This window comes from Alosa sapidissima, chromosome 1 (assembly GCF_018492685.1).
Source record: "Alosa sapidissima isolate fAloSap1 chromosome 1, fAloSap1.pri, whole genome shotgun sequence".
In the NCBI taxonomy this organism is placed as follows: Eukaryota; Metazoa; Chordata; class Actinopteri; order Clupeiformes; family Clupeidae; genus Alosa; species Alosa sapidissima.
This window is the reverse complement of record NC_055957.1, coordinates 25,409,487-25,426,205: the sequence shown is the minus strand read 5'-3', so window position 1 is coordinate 25,426,205 and position 16,719 is coordinate 25,409,487. Positions and strand designations below refer to the sequence as shown.

At 39.5% G+C, this 16,719-nt stretch overlaps 1 protein-coding gene across 1 annotated transcript; it reads right to left on the bottom strand.

Moving 5' to 3' along the window:
- Positions 1-227: 227 nt before the first annotated feature.
- On the bottom strand, positions 228-4,587 carry penka (proenkephalin a). The gene is made up of 3 exons (XM_042102498.1): positions 4,420-4,587; positions 3,905-4,039; positions 228-1,273 (listed from the first exon to the last, which is right to left on the bottom strand). Exons 2-3 carry the CDS (start codon positions 4,034-4,036, stop codon positions 677-679), a joined length of 729 nt encoding a protein of 242 aa, XP_041958432.1. The 5' UTR covers positions 4,037-4,039; positions 4,420-4,587; the 3' UTR covers positions 228-676.
- Between the last annotated feature and the right edge of the window lie 12,132 nt (positions 4,588-16,719).

Genomic DNA, 16,719 nt, shown 5'->3' with positions numbered 1-16,719 from the left:
TAGACAGAATCCTCTGTGAGCCCTCCCATTTCCTGTATTCACGGTAGGCCTATGAGCTGTTAAATTCAGGCAGACGATAGAGAGTTTATTGTCGCAAATGAAATAGAAGCTGTGGTCATAGAGGCTTCATCTCGGGTTGGCCTGACAATTACTGCGGCCCTCTGGCCATGTGTTAAAACCTGGCAATAATCACAGTCTTGATTACGATGGCACAAGTACACAAGGTCTATTTATGCACTTGATTTATTGTGCTTCGTCAAATAAACCTTTATTGTGCTTTGTCAAATTGTTTTAACTTATCACAAACACAAACAACAGTGTGCAAAAAGCTTTAAAACACTCAAATAAGGGTAGAAAACAAACAGAATCAAATTGAAATACTGTAAGATCATCATGTTAACCAGTTCATTAACTCATTTCTATATTCAATTCAATTGACTCTAGAATTCAAAGCAATGGTATAAGAAATGTAATTTATGTGCTTGAACTTGTCAACATCACCAGAATTATTTATTAAGAGCAAACAACAAAAACACCTTATATGAACTATCTACAAGGAATATTGACGCAGCAAAGATAAATCAGAGCAGGGAATGCAAAAAGAGGTACAATACTGGTTCTAAACAGAAAAATAACAGGTAATTTGCAGTCCATTCTTTCACTCAACCGCAGATGCCTAATCCATGAAGCCACCATACCTCTTCTCTATATAAGGAACGCTGGTTTCTGCAGTCTCCTCCAAAAAACGTTTTGCAAATCCACCATGCACCTTATTATCAACTAGCCACTCTGGTCGGCCCACTCTACGCATAAAACCCCCATAGCGCTTTTGCAGATCCCGTACCAAATCTTTATTGCTCTCCTGTGGGTTTCTCATAAAATCATCAAAGTGCTTAGAACCTTCCTCACTATACTGGGCATCCCTGACACCCAAATTCAGGATCTCCCTCAAAGCCTGAAGCTGCCTGACCTCTCCTCCCTCCTGATGGGCTGTTGCGTCCTTCTTCATGAAGCCGCCGTAACGTTTGCTCATCAGCTCTGTGGCCTCTCCATCAAAATGAGCTCCGGTGTCATCCCCTGTCTTTTTCATGACGAGGCCACCATAGCGTTTCATAAAGCCACCGTACTTCTTAGTGAGCTGGTGTTGGTGCTCTGCTTCACCCTCACTCCCCTGTAGGCGGAGGGCAGCTGTGCGTTCTTCCTCCGTCAGGACATTTCTACACATGTCCAGGTTCTGGTTGTCTACCCCTCCTTGACATTCTAGTGTGCAGCTCTATGGAATCAACGTAGAAGCCAGAATGACAGGTGAGTAGAATGCACTGTAACAAATCGTTTTACAGTAGATATTTATAATATGGTATTGCTTTTTAGATATAAAATAGTGTTATTGTAATTTACTATGAATTTGGGTAGGCAGCTGGATAGACAGTTATTTTTCAAGACATATGTAGGGTATACTTATCATAAATGCAATTTTTAATTATACAACATTTTACTGTAACTACTGTATTGTGTACTGTATTGTTGTGTAAAGTTACAACAACGAAATGCATTATAGTTACAATATAATGTTTAATGTAATAATGAATTACAGTGCCATGTTGTGCATTTACAGTAATATTATTGCTGCAACTACAATTGCAAGTTAATTATTGTAAATTTTACAGTATTTGTTTTAGTATGAAAGGATTTGAAAAACTGTTAAATGATTCCGTGTCTTATGACTATCGTAATGAAATAGTTGCCATAGTATTCTGCATTCCTGTGGTAGTTTTGGAACTTTCGAGTGTTTAAAGACTCATCTTTTCACCTGGCACCATAAGCTCTGGGTTATGTGTTTATGGTTTCTCTTACAATTCAAATTCTCAAAATTGCTTGTTCAAACTCCATCATCTTGTGCAAAACATGCAAGCAGTTTCTCTTAATCTTGTACGACAGCAAATGCTTTAGTACATCCAAGCAACTGATTTTGACATTTTCATTTGCTGCTACTGTCATGTTGGTAAAAATGCACTGTACTAGTTCCATGCCGAATAGTCCTTTTCTCCCTTTGCACGATAAATGGCTTTGTTTTCTTTTTACTGTAACAAGTCTGTCCACAAATTGCAGTACAAACCGTACAGTAAAAACATTGAAACACATCCAGTCTCTTGCAATGAATCCCCACCACAAAATATTGTGTAACTTTAAACAGCTATACCACCAGTGGCGCAAAAAGTGGGTATGCGCTATATGCGGCGCATAGGGGCGCAGCACCGTGGGGGCGACAAAGCGATGGTAAAAAAAATAATAATAATCATAATATATTTGGTATATTCTATATGTAGCTACTGTTGTACGTTTCTAAATGATTTCTGCATTTCCTCAATGTTAAATAACATTTTAGAGGACTAACAGGCTAGAGTAGGCGCCCTATCTTATAATTCCATCATAGAATTTTGACATAGAAAAGGGAGTGGGGGCGCCGTGAGCGCTGAGTGAGCAGGTACGAGTAGTGAGTTTTCGTCTATGGATAAAGATGGATACAGCAAAAAAAGCTGTCGGGGGCTAAACATAGAAAAAGATAGAGGGAAAATGAGATGGCATGCCAAGGGATGCGACAGTAGTTAAATAAGTGGATGGTGAAAAGCAACAGGTAGGATTTAAAGTGTGACGCCTGTGCTTTGAGGCTTGCAAATATTCATGTTAACAGACTAACTAGCGTTTGCTAAGCATATGCTGATTGAAACATAACCTATTCCATTAAGATAGCTAGGTGGCTACCATGCTCATACTGAACTTTTAATGGCAAACTGCAAACAGAAATGTCACGCTAGCAACAACTCATCATGTTTCCATTTCCTAACAATCCAAATATTAATAGCTTAATATTGTGCTGATAATGTGGCAAACAAAGGCTAGAGCAGGATCAGCCTTATCCTTTGTGAACAACAGCTGGCAAAAGGACGTTATGAGAACCGTTTAGACTCTCTTAAAGTGACAATGCACAATTTAACAATACTTCAATTTTTTTATTTATTTATTTTTTTTTTTTTGGGGGGGGGGGGCAATTTGTTGTTGCATACCCTTCAAAAAATGGGTAGCTGCGCCCCTGTATACCACACAATATAAATAATGCTGCCTTCTGGATCTTTCTTTATAAAATACTGATAGTGGCAGTAATAATTTTGCCGTGTGTTTCTGTTAAAAAATATTTCTTTATGAGGATTTTCTTTATGAGGATTTCTTCGCAGAATAAATGTGTTTCCCCTCAAGGTTAGATTTTTCATTGTGAAACTAAGATAAAAAAAATTACTCTTTACCTCTGTTTACTTGTCTTTACAAATGGCGCTTTACTTTACTGGAATGTAGTAGCCAAAGCACATATAGGGCATATGTGGTGTGGCCTACTTGTAATGAAATAACGTTTACACATTTAGTTATTCTTATCATTGGTCAAAAACATCAGCTAAATGCATAGCCTAAATAAATTCAACAAATGAAATATTCTTGGCTATAATTACACTATAGTCAAAATGTTCCAAAGGCACATTATGTTTACTTATCTGATATCATTTTAAAAGGCTAACTAAGAAAACATTGGATAACCTTTTTGCAATTATGTAATCTAATGTAATCTGAAAACTGCTGCCCTGATTAAAAAAACAAAAAAACAATGCAACTGATCTCAGCTGGTATTCTGTCTATAATGGAGTGGAATGGAAATTTCTAAGTGACCCCAAACTTTTGACCGGTACTAGCCATTTGGTAACCTAGTCTACTCACTGTAACTTCAAATGGTGACGTAGGCTACAGCCAAGTTTATAGCCTAGGCCTACTTAACCAACATAATCACCGACATATTCATTAAATAAATTAATAATTCGTTGGAGTTCAACATTTTGGAAGATATGATGTGACTTACCAAACTACTTGCTTTGGTGGTTCCTTCGCGGCGATACATGCAGAGAGCGCAGTCTTTCCTGCATATGCCAACAGCCAGCGCGAGGCATGAACAAACAGCCAATATTCGGAACAAGTTCACAGTCACTGCCATCGGCTGCAAAAAAAAAAAAGAAAAGAAAAGAAAATGTGTGACTTTTTCGTAGCCTACTAGTTAAAGTAGCCCTCATTCATGTTGTGTTAGCCTATGACATTACCGATGATCTCCACACATTTTGGTTACCACATACTTACTATTAGTATTAGTAATAGTAGCCTATAACAGTATTAGTAAAAGTAGCCTATAGTTAATATAAAGTACATCGGCTTGATGGTTCAGCACTAAATAGGTTCACATTCAGTCTTAACAAATCTTGGCTAAATCAAACGTTATCCCTCAAGTTCTTGTTACAGTGCGATACAGACAAGTAGCCTAGGCTATGGTGTTCGCAACTAGGCTATCCTGTTGTGTCCATAAACTCCGTTGCATGTCCTTACCGAGTTTCTTCTCGTTGCCAGTTTATCTTCCAAATCTAGGCTGTACAATACCAACCAGCTACAGCTCCTTTTAACCAAAGCCCGGTTAGACTGTCCCTGTCGATTACCCAATGAGGCACAGAATGAATACAGCAACACACTGTGATCCTACCTCTTCAGCAATGGATATGGTGCATCAGGAGTAGGGCTTTTAAAACAAGTTATGCATAACGTCACGCTGGGGGAAAACCCTTGCATGAAAGTGACGCACATGATTCCATTAATGAATTCCTGTGTCTCTATTGTCTAAAAAATAGGTAGGCCTATGCTGTAGCGTAGCCTATTTAAACGTTTAAGTATCAGAAACATAATGTTCAAATAGTGTATTTTAAAGTGCATTTCAATACTAAGGGGAAGTACACTTAATATAACCAAATGGGGTATATTTCATTGATTGTGAGCAAGAATATTTTATTTTAGAAGTTATTATTTCATACTATGATCAGATCTAAGGGCAATAACAGAATGACAACAGTGACTCAGAAGGTATGAGGAGTCGCAGGGACCAGAAGGTTTCTGGTTCAAGCCCAACTCCTCCTTACCCCTGTCGAAGTGTCCTCCTTGAGCAAGACACTGAACCCTAAAATACTACAGGTTGGCACCTTGCATGGCAGCCTCCGCCATGAGTGTGTGTGTGAATGGGTAAATGTGAGGCGTGAAATTGTAAGCAAGCGCTATAAATGCAGTCCATTTACTATATTGTTTAACATAATATCAGTATGTTATTTGAAATCTGGGAATTTTTGATTAGGTTTGATCACACTTTTTTAGTTGCTTATTGATGTTTTAGTATGGACTGTACTCAGTTGTTGAATGACTCTCCTCCTCCTATACTCGGGCACTGAAGATGAGTCACATTATGGCGCTCTAGTTTTGTTGTTCTTTTACTGTATATAAGTATGTATACTCTTTTGATCCCGTGAGGTCTCTGCATTTATCCCAATCCGTGAATTAGTGAAACACACTCTGCACACAGTGAACAGAAGCTCCAAGTTTTGTTGTTCTTTTACTGTATATAAGTATATATACTCTTTTGATCCCGTGAGGTCTCTGCATCGTGAATTAGTGAAACACACTCAGCACACAGTGAACAGAAGCACACACTATCCGGGCTCAGTGAGCTGCCTGCAACAACAGCGGCGCTTGGGGAGCAGTAAGGGGTTAGGTGCCTTGCTCAGGCCATGCACTTCAGCCATGCCTACTGGTCGGGGTTAGAACCAGCAACCCCCCGGTTACAAGTCCGAAGCGCTAACCAGTAGGCCACGGCTGCCCCACAGCTGTAAGTACTGGAAATGTAATTTTGGAAAGGTAACCTGACTCTCGCCAGATGAATTTCGTTGCGCTAAGCTCCGCCTAGCTCCACTCACATCCATCTAGGATCGCTGAGAGTGATTTCATCACCAGATTTTATGGTAGAGCCAATCAGGACGCAGGGCGGTGAGTTTTATAGATGTGACGTAGCGTAGAAGCGACTGTGAGACTGTTCTCAGCGTCACGGGATAGCTTCGATGTGAGTGGTTGAAGTAGCACGTCAATAGATGACGGACAAGTGGCTTATCCAATTATATGCAAGGATTTTGGATAAGGCCCAGCCTTCTGAAACACCACTGCAATGGATCGATCCCAGATGGATGAGTGGAGCTAGGCGGAACGAAATTCATCTGGCTAGAGTCAGGTTATAGGAAGGGTGCTTCAATGCTTCCTTTCAAATCAACTTTAGCATAGGGCAGTTGAGAATCCTTTATGAATGGAAAGGCGATAGTGATGCCCCATAGTTCACTGACTGATGTGGTAAACATTATTGGACTGAATACAGAACAGAGTGACACCTTGTGTTTTTTTGGAAAAACAGGACTGTCAGGCAAAGAATTCCACAATGCGGTTTCCTCCACCAAGAATCAATTTTCAAAATTGTAATAACCTCACCCACTATTTTGTTATGAGGAGGCAATATGAGTAATTTGTATATAGGCAATATGAGTAATTTGCATTAGTAAGCAACATATAAAGGTTGAATGTAAGTTAAAGGCCCCATAAAGAATTTATTTACCTTAAAACAGTACTCCCACTCTGGAGGTGAGGAACTTTCAAGCCCCACCAGACCCCATCAAATTGGAAACGTTAAAATATTATTTTCACATTTTGGTTCTGGTTTGATTCTCAGTTCCCTGGATCTGATGGTGCTTTAATTTATATGTGGGCCTGTTTATGACTCCTATGTTTATGTGTGCATATATCTCCTGTTTGTCGCGCCCCACCTGTCATGTCTCCATTCCCCACTAGTGGGGCCCGCCCCACACTTTGAGGAGCACTGCCTTAAAATAATGTTTCCAAAATCATTTTCATGTCAGATAAAGTCTTACCAAGGTGAACAGCTAACTTCTGCCGCACTCTGAGCGGGTCGCGTTGCTTCTAATATAGAAAGTTGGCATGCCAGGTTGGAACACTGCTATTCTGTAGGCTGTAGTACAAATAGATATGGGCTATTTGCAGGAATTCGGAGCTCTCTTTCTACAGACTGCTGTCCCCTGCATTCCTTCTATATTGTATTTGAGATAATTATGTTAAATAGTTTGTTACAAAGATGCATATTTATTATATTAACAAGTCACCTTTTCAGAATTGTTGGTAAATCACACACACACACACACACACACACACACACACACACACACACACAGTTATTACTGTAACTGGCACACAACCATACACATAAACACGGGCAAAGCAAACACACACACAGATATACTCCCACAGAAGCATACACCCACACACACACATACACACAGCAAGTATACCCACATTGGATCCCAAAGCAACTCTGCATAAAGAGTCAGGGACCTGTCCATGTAGCTTTGCTTGGCTCCTTGTAAAGGCGATGAATAATAAGTAAAGGTAGAAAGTAAAGAGGGGGGGAGGGGTACAAATCTGTATGGTCAGGAGTTTAGATGGTGATAATTGTTGACACCAATACCCTTACAACTGATAAAACATATTATTTCACTGCATCTGTAATTACATTGGGAAGTTAATGTAATAACATTTGAACCTTCCCACCAATGTGATAACTTCCTGCAAACGTATTAATTATGTTGGTGAGAAATTGGTTTATTATGTTGGCAGTAGGCATCAGTTATTACGTTAGTGGGAAATTATTACGTTGGCAGGATTATTACATTTAAAACGTGCAGATTATTACATTGGTGGTTTATTACGTTGGTGGGTGGGTAGTTATTATTTTGGTTGGTGCTACAGTGCATGAATGCTTGCATGTGTGCATGTGTGTGTGTGTCTCCAGCTTTCGAAGGGGCCAGTGCAGAGGGGGGTGGCCCCCCGCCCCAGAACAAAAAGTGTCTATTTCCTATCAACCTGGTTTCCTGTGCCCAGGTATTTCAGTTTTCCATTTTGCTATACGTGTTCAGATAGATAGATAGATAGATAGATGGATACTTTATTGATCCCCAGGGGAAATTCAAGAATCAAGTTCAAGTTACCTAGTAACCTAAACATTCTTATTACCTAAATGATCCACCTTGGAGGCTAAAACTATCTGTGCTGGTTTTAAACATCAACATATTCCAACAGCTACCCTATTCTAGATTTTAGGCAAATACCTTCAAATCGAGTCAATAGACACCATAGGCTGCCTATGAATAGCTGTTCCAAATTAGAGGTTGCATTATGTTGATTTCATTTGTAATTACTTGTGAAATTAATATACCATTGACATTTTCACTATGCTCAGACCCCAGGTACGCCATGCACTAGACCCGTTACAGTTTGCATACCAGGAGAATACCATCACTTATCTTCTACACAGGACACATTCTCACCTAGACAAGGGGAAAAGTGCTGTGAGAATCATGTTCTTTGATTTCTCAAGTGCTTTTAACACCATCCAACCCCTCAGACTGGGAGACAAGCTCTTGCAGATGGGTGTGGACGCTCACCTGGTAACCTGGATCACAGATTACCTGTCGGAGCGACTACAGTTCGTCAGACTGAAGAACTGTCTCTCTGACACTGTGATCAGCAGCACCGGAGCGCCACAGGGAACTGTGCTCTCTCCAGTCCTGTTCACCTTGTACACATCTGACTTCTGCTACAGCACTGAGTCATGCCATATGCAGAAGTTTTCTGACGATACTGCAATTGTGGGGTGTATCAGGAACGGGCAGGAGGAGGAGTATAGGAGCCTGGTGGAAGACTTTGTGCAATGGTGCAAACTCAATCATCTCCAACTCAACCCTTCAAAGACCAAGGAGATGGTGGTGGATTTCCGCAGGTCTAAGCCCACTCTGCTACCAGTCTCCATTGATGGGGTCAATGTCGAGGTGGTAAGCACCTACAAGTACCTGGGTCTCCACCTGGACAATAAACTGGACTGGTCAGCCAACACTGACGCACTCTACAAGAAAGGGCAGAGCAGGCTGTACTTCCTGAGGAGGCTGCGCTCCTTCAATGTGTGCAGCAAGCTCCTCAGGATGTTCTACCAGTCTGTTGTTGCCAGCGTCCTCTTCTATGCAGTCGTATGCTGAGGAGGAAGCACAAAGAAGAAGGATGCGGGGCGACTTGACAGGCTGGTAAGGAAAGCTGGCTCTGTAGTGGGAGCTGAACTGGAGTGCATCACTTCAATATCTGACAAAAGGACCCTGAACAAACTGATCAACATCTTGGACAATGAGTGTCATCCACTCCACAGCACTATTGTTAAGCAGAAGAGCCTGATCAGCTGGAGACTTCGCTCACTGCCTTGCACAACAGACAGACTGAGGAAGTCATTCATCCCCGGGCCATTGAACTGTTCAATGCATCACTTATGGGAAGAGGAGAAATAGACTTCTCCGCATAGTCTGTCTGCCTCTTCACCACCTCCATGTCTTGAACTGTCTGTCCACTAGCCACTTTACCATTGTCTTCTGCCTCACTGTTTGCGTACTTTATTAGCACATATGCACAACCCCTCCCTCCATGCCACAGCCGAACTGTGACCACACTTATACCTTTCTTAATATAGTTATTTATATATAGATATATAGACTTTATTCTTGCACTGTTGCACTGTTTGACTTACTCATTTGCACCATCACCATGACACTCATTCACAAAGAGCACCTTACCTTACCTTATGCACAGAGGACCACAGGCTCAGTCCCTGCTTCAGTCATTGCAAGAGCACCTGATTGATTAATCACCCACTATGTGGATACTGTTTTTTAGAATTGATTTAGATTCAGTTTTATTTAGTATAAATTGTATTTTAGTATATTTAGTATATTCTTTATCTTCTACAGTCCTTATTGCTTAGTTGTGTTTTTTATATTTATATATACTTTTAATTAGTGTTTCTGCTGTTAGTGAATGTGTGTGTGTATGTTGTTTGTATGCTACTGTGACCTTGAATTTCCCCTAGGGATCAATAAAGTATCTATCTATCTATCTATCTATCTATTTTGATTAGTTAAAGCTTATTTATTTTATAAGATATTAGTTTGTTGTTGATGTACCTCAACTCAACTAATGTAGCCAAATTTAGCTGTAAAGTCTGCCCTGCTGGGTTTCACTTTCCATCTTCCACTCCTGCCTCCTTCATGCCTCGTTATATCTCACGTTATATCATTTCGGGGCCGCACTGAAGTACCTAACCTGAGCCTTAGAAGTTCTCACAAATTGTCATTACAGTAGTGGAACCAATGGGGGAGAAGACTGCAAAGGTTCCACCGTTGAGCCCAAGCAAAAGGTCCCAACACTAGGTCTTGTTTAAGCCACAAGCCACATAGCAGCCTGCCTCTGTAATAATTCCTATGTTTTGTCTTTCATTAATGTAATTAGTAATGGTCATATAGGAAGAAAAGCACATCATCAACACCACTGAGCAATGATAGGGGCGAAATTAAATGATAGCTGCGTGGCAGTTTGCACAAGCAGTTTTTTAATCAGTCCTTATTATTAAATTTCCTTCAGGGTGAGAAAGGTGTTTATATTTCATAGTTACTCATTTTACTCAAACACTGCTTTAATGTGGCATAAGACAGGAGAGGTAATTAAAGCCATCCACATTCTGCATCATATATTGCAGAAGCAACTATTCTGCCAGTCCCAGATAGTCAAATTTCACATAGGGCATATAGAACCACCATTCTACCACCATTCAATGTCATCTTCCAGTATATTGTTGGCATACGTACATGTTAACATTCAGCATTTTATTATGTCATCATAAGACAATGGGGGTGATTGTTGAACAATACAGTATTTCAACAGAATGAAGGTGGCTTGTTTTAAATACAGAATATTTCCTTTTTCAAACATTATAGCTCAATTTATTTGTAAAACTTGGTACATCTGCAACGGTCTCATTTGCTGCACAGAAGCAATTAGAATGCTTATTCAAAATTATGTTTTGATAGTGTGAACCCTTTGATACATTAATTCAAAGGACAATATTTACATAAATAATGCTGTCAAAATGAGACATAATGCATCTGGTGTTAATAAATATGACTTGTGGAAAACAGGGGTAATTGGTTTATACCACATAAGAACCAACTGTCCAGACACTCTCTTCTCTCACTAGTCAGGAACAGAGTCTTTTATTCTATACCAAAGAGGGCATAATTCTGTGTTGACATGAAGTATTTGCATTTTAGTAATTCTGCATAAAGCATAACAAAAAAGTATAACAAAAAAGTTTTGCACTTGCATTGCTGTTGAGTCATCTGTCAAAATAGCATAATATTTAAAATGAATGAAAAAGACAGTGATATCTCAAGTGCATCTCATCTCATCGTATTTTCCTTTTTCATTTAAATTTCCATACACTGTATTTGCAACACAACAAAAACAAGTCAAGGCTGTTCTTGAAAGAATAAATTCCACTAATGCTGCCAGGTGTGCTGCTTAAGCCAGCCCTGCATGAAGAGTAAGTTACCAAATGTGACATTTATCCCTCAGCCATTTAAAAACGAAAAATGTCAAAGTTAGTATCTGGAGCACCATGCTGCAATGTTGTGTAATAGGCTATGGATTCAGCAACAACATAGCCTATGGAATATGTTTTGTTTACAATTAGAGAGTATTGATCATGTATTTTTGTTTCCCAGAAGACATTTAAGAGAGTCTTACACTATGACCAATTCAGTTCATGTTTTTTCACACTTCTTGTGGTAGAACCAACTTCAGTGACCTTTCTCTGATTAATGGAGCAAAGCGGACTGTACAACCTTTAATCAAATGGGTAGCCCAACTCTAATTCCTTGACATTTTGGAAGGTTAACTGTCAGTTCTGCATGCAGCGGGGCCGTTGAAAAGATATGTTGGTAATTATGAAAGCCAATAATGAGTCATTAAAAAGTGTATATCTATCTATCTATCTATCTATCTATCTATCTATCTATCTATCTACAACCCTCAAATTGCATATATATATATATAGAGAGAGAGATAGATAGATATAGATAGATAAATAGATAGATAGATAGATAAATAGATATTGCATGTCAATACACATGCCTTTTTGTAAATAACTATTCGTTTAATATAATTTAATTGATAGCGAGAGAGAGAGAGAGAGAGAGAGAGAGAGAGAGAGAGAAACCACCCATAGAAATATACAGGACAATTCAACATTAGATGTCAATGACTTGAACTTTTGGAAGTGCCATTTCAAGATTGGTAATGAAATAGAAAGTGTATTTGCATATTCTTGTATAAATAGGGATGGGGCAGTAATGACTTCTGTCTGACAAAAGTGTAATTGAATAGCATGTTTTTTTCAGTGTATGCACTTTGCACTGTGTAAATGAATATGTATGAGAACCACTGCATCATCCATAGTGACAACATTAAAGAAGTTCCTTATAATAAGCCATGGTCAATGACAACCCTGAAATTGCGTATTAATTTTCTTTGAAGACAGGGCATTGATAACTAGTTTCATCAAAGTTTTTCCCTTACTTTTGTAAGAATGGCATTTTAATCGGGAAGAACTTGTAAAAGGGCCCTGGTAATTGCACCTGACAATGAGCACGGGCATAGATAAACGAACTCATGAACTCTAGTTCCAACAATAAAATAGAGTAAAAAAAAAGAATGTCTCAAAGTACATGGTTGATCAATCATTGTCCTTAATCTTCACAATTATTCTTATTCCTCAGGAGACAGCCTGAGTTCAATAAGATCCCTTACAATACATATACCATGAGGCACTAGCATGTACTTTAACATGCCCCCTATGAGGCATTAGCCTTTACTTTAACATGTCCTCTATGACGCTCTATGTAGCCTGTATTTTAACATGCCCCCTATGAGGCATTAGCCTTTACTTTAACATGCCCTCTATGACGCTCTATGTAGCCTGTATTTTAACATGTCCCCTATGAGGCTCTATCCTATACTTTAGCATGCCCTCTATGAGGCTCTATCCTATACTTTAGCATGCCCTCTATGACGCTCTATGTAGCGTATATTTTAACATGTCCCCTATGAGGCTCTATCCTATACTTTAGCCTGCCCCCTATGAGGCTCTATGTAGCATGTACTTTGGATGGAGTGAAGATGAGAACTAATAAGAAGTTTTTGTGGAACTCAGAAAATGAAAGTTACCATTCTGTCTGTTTTAAGATATTAGCTAACTACTGCTTTTAGACTAAAATTTGCCACATGCCTGCTGAGTACTATAGTTACTGCATATTTGCATATGACTCACGTATATTGCTGCAAGTAGTACATGTCCATCTAAAGAAAATCTCCCAACTTCTCCACATCCTCATACTGCAGCTCCTTGCAAACTGCAAGTCTTATGGACTAATTGGTTGCTCAATTATGGCTGAATCTCAAATTTCCACTTATGTATACAGTACATGTAAATTGTAAAATGTAAATGTTCAAATTTTGTATAACATAGTGTTCTAAAGCCACACAATGTTTTTCTCTATGTGAAATTGGCTTAAGATCCAGAGCAATTCATTATTATACGAGATATACGTAAATACTCAGAGAAAAGGAATTAAAATCAATTTCTTCAAGAAAGTGAAGTGGGTTGAAGTGCATCCTCTCCATGCCTCCTTGAAACTTGTGTGGCATGGACTCAAACCCATTAAGAGCTGCAGGGGAGGGAGCAGGAGGAGAGGATGCTTCAGGAGGGCATCAAGATCTCTGACACCTCCCTCTGGGCCAAACATGAGTCACTCTCTTTCTGGCAGAACTTTTTTCTTTTGCCTACTTTCAGAAACTTAAAATCCAGAGTGATTTAGTGAAACTGAACTGAGAAAGTATGAACTCATAGTGAATGCTTAGCATGTAATCTAACAAATTGTTATACAACTGAGTTTTAATCACCATGGACATCATGATTAAACAAATTAATGGACAAATAATACACATGGGAATGTTACATTACTTGTCAGCATTGCGACCAAACCTGTCTAGGCATTATCAGGGTGCACCACCATTTGTCTTAGTGAACACAACACCCCAAGAGGGTTCAACAGTGATGTCTGATATCCCAGGCCCACACATACACCTCAAGATACACCACGAGCATAACTACATAATAACCTGAATGGCAATCCAAATATGTGTATAAAAGGTGTCAAGAGCCTGATTTCTTTGTTTTCTGTCATATTATTACATAAGTACCGGTAAGCATCAATATATTACAAGAAGGCTACACTTATTAAGTCTTTCAACATCTGCTTCTTGTTTATATGAGGCCTTTCATCTAAAATGAACCTTCATCAGGTAAGCAGATAGCGAATCCAGGCTTAATTAAATTCTGCTCTCCTATAATGACTCCTGTAATGTGGTCACAGCTTTATTAGGAGTGTATCCTAAGAAAAACACATGGATGGAAACCAATCACAGGGAAGGTGACAGAAGTGACAGTTTAATTTGCCACGTTACTCATTTCAGGATAATTGGTGGTACAGGTGATACAACCATCTCCATTTTTTTATTGGCCCCTGAATGAACACAGTAATTACCTTTGAACAGTGTCACTGTTTGTATTTCAAAGGAATTGCTCACAATAAAAGCACATTGTCTTTAGAATGGCTTATTGAATCTTTGCTTTTCCATCCAGGGAGAGAAATCTGTCCTTGTTGAAAAGCCCAAACAAGCTATGATACTTCCAAATCTGCTAATAATTTGCTGCTCATAGCAAAGCCAACATACATTTGGGTACTGTCTAATTTCCTTTACCTCTCATTTAATTTGAAGTTTCCTTAACAGTGTTTCAGCATTATTATTTCCTTAATTTGTATTTCATTTTCCATTTCCAATGTAATTTCTGTCAACCACACCAGGTAATTATTTTGTTCTCTCACTATGTCACAGATATGTACATTTTGGCAACACAAGGTTCCAAGTTCTGTCACTATAAAGGACGATCACATTTACCACAGAAACAATAGGAAAACACAAAATCTGCTGTAAAGTCACATTCAGATCATGACCCTGCTAAAAAATACAACCTGACCAGCTTAAGGTGGTTTGCTAGTTGACCAGCTTGTTTGACCACCCTATGATGGTTGACCAGCTGGACCGTACTAGGCTTAAACTAGGTTTACCTAGTTTACGATGGTAATTCAGCTTGTTTTGCTTGTCGTACCACTTCAACCTCGTCAGTTTGTGTTGCTGGTCTTACATTGCTGGATTAACTGGCCATGCCAGCTTATGTTGGTCATTCTAGAAAACCAGCATGACCATCTTACACCAACAATGTCAAGATTGGCAGGCTGGTCACCAGCATGACCATCGACTGGCTAAAACCAGCTACCAGCATAAGCTGGTTTCTATTTTTTTTTTCAGCAGGGGAGACTGACGATCACAGGCTTTCTTTCATGCAGAAACATCTATTGCATAAAATAGGCTTATAAAACTAGCAGAAACAAGTACTCTCTTTTGAGAAGAATCAAAACATTCACTGATAGAGTCTATGTGGAGCTTGCAGTACCCCAAATCACTACAGAATTTGTAGTGAAGTTTCTCATAAAACATCTCTCAAGCCATGTCATACCCCTATAGAGGCCGGCATGGTAGAAATACCTCTACATTGGTGTGGCAAATTGTGGTCCGGTAGACACTTATTGGTATTGCAAGTGAGTATTTTATTTATAAGGGACATTTCCAGACACTTCTCAAAGCACTTTCCAGAGACATCCATGGGAACCAGCATGGAGTTCTTGAACATAGCAGCTTTGGACAAAAGCGTCTGCCAAATCCCATAACCATAACCATGCCAACCAGATCGCCTTAGATAGATAGATAGATAGATAGATACTTTATTGATCCCCAGGGGAAATTCAAGGTCTCAGCAGCATACAAACAACACAAACACATTCTTTAACAGCAGAAAAAGTAATTAAAGTATATAATATAAAAACACAACTAAGCAATAAGGACAGTAGAAGATAAAGAATATGCTAAATATACTAAAATACAAATTATACTAACTAACACTTAATCTAAATCAATTCTAAAAACAGTATCCACATAGTGGTGATTAATCAATCAGAGGCGCTTGCAATCACTGAGGCAGGGACTGAGCCTGTGATTCTCTGTGCATAGTAAGGTAAGGTAAGGTGCTCTGTGTGAATGAGTGTCAGTCCAACAGTGCAACAATGCAGAAATAAAGTAAAGTAAAGTCTATATATCTATATATTTAACTATTTTAAGAAAAGGTATAAGTGTGGCCACAGTTCGGCTGTGGCATGGAGGGAGGGGTTATGCATATGTGCTAATATAGCACGCAAACAGTGAGGCAGAAAGACAGTGGTAAAAGTGGCTAGTGGACAGACAGTATCCAAACATGGAGGGGGTGAAGAGGCAGACAGACTATGCAGAGAAGTCTATCTCTCATCTTCCCTTAAGTGAAGCATTGAACAGTTCAATGGCCCTGGGGACAAATGACTTCCTCAGTCTGTCTGTTGTGCAAGGCAGTGAGCGAAGTCTCCAGCTGATCAAGCTCTTCTGCTTAACAATAGTGCTGTGGAGTGGGTGACACTCATTGTCCAAGAGGTTGATCAGTTTGTTCAGGGTCCTTTTGTCAGATAGTGAAGTGATGCACTCCAGTTCAGCTCCCACTACAGAGCCAGCTTTCCTTACCAGCCTGTCAATTCGCCCCGCATCCTTCTTCCTTGTGCTTCCTCCCCAGCATACTACTGCATAGAAGAGGACGCTGGCAACAACAGACTGGTAGAACATCCTGAGGAGCTTGCTGCACACATTGAAGGAGCGCAGCCTCCTCAGGAAGTACAGCCT

Excerpts from the sequence above, each read along its gene's own strand:
- penka (XM_042102498.1), bottom strand. The coding sequence starts at position 4,036 with ATGGCAGTGACTGTGAACTTGTTCCGAATATTGGCTGTTTGTTCATGC. Across the intron at positions 1,274-3,904 it reads CCACCAAAGCAAGTAGTTTG|AGCTGCACACTAGAATGTCA; the intron begins GTAAGTCACATC and ends TTGATTCCATAG.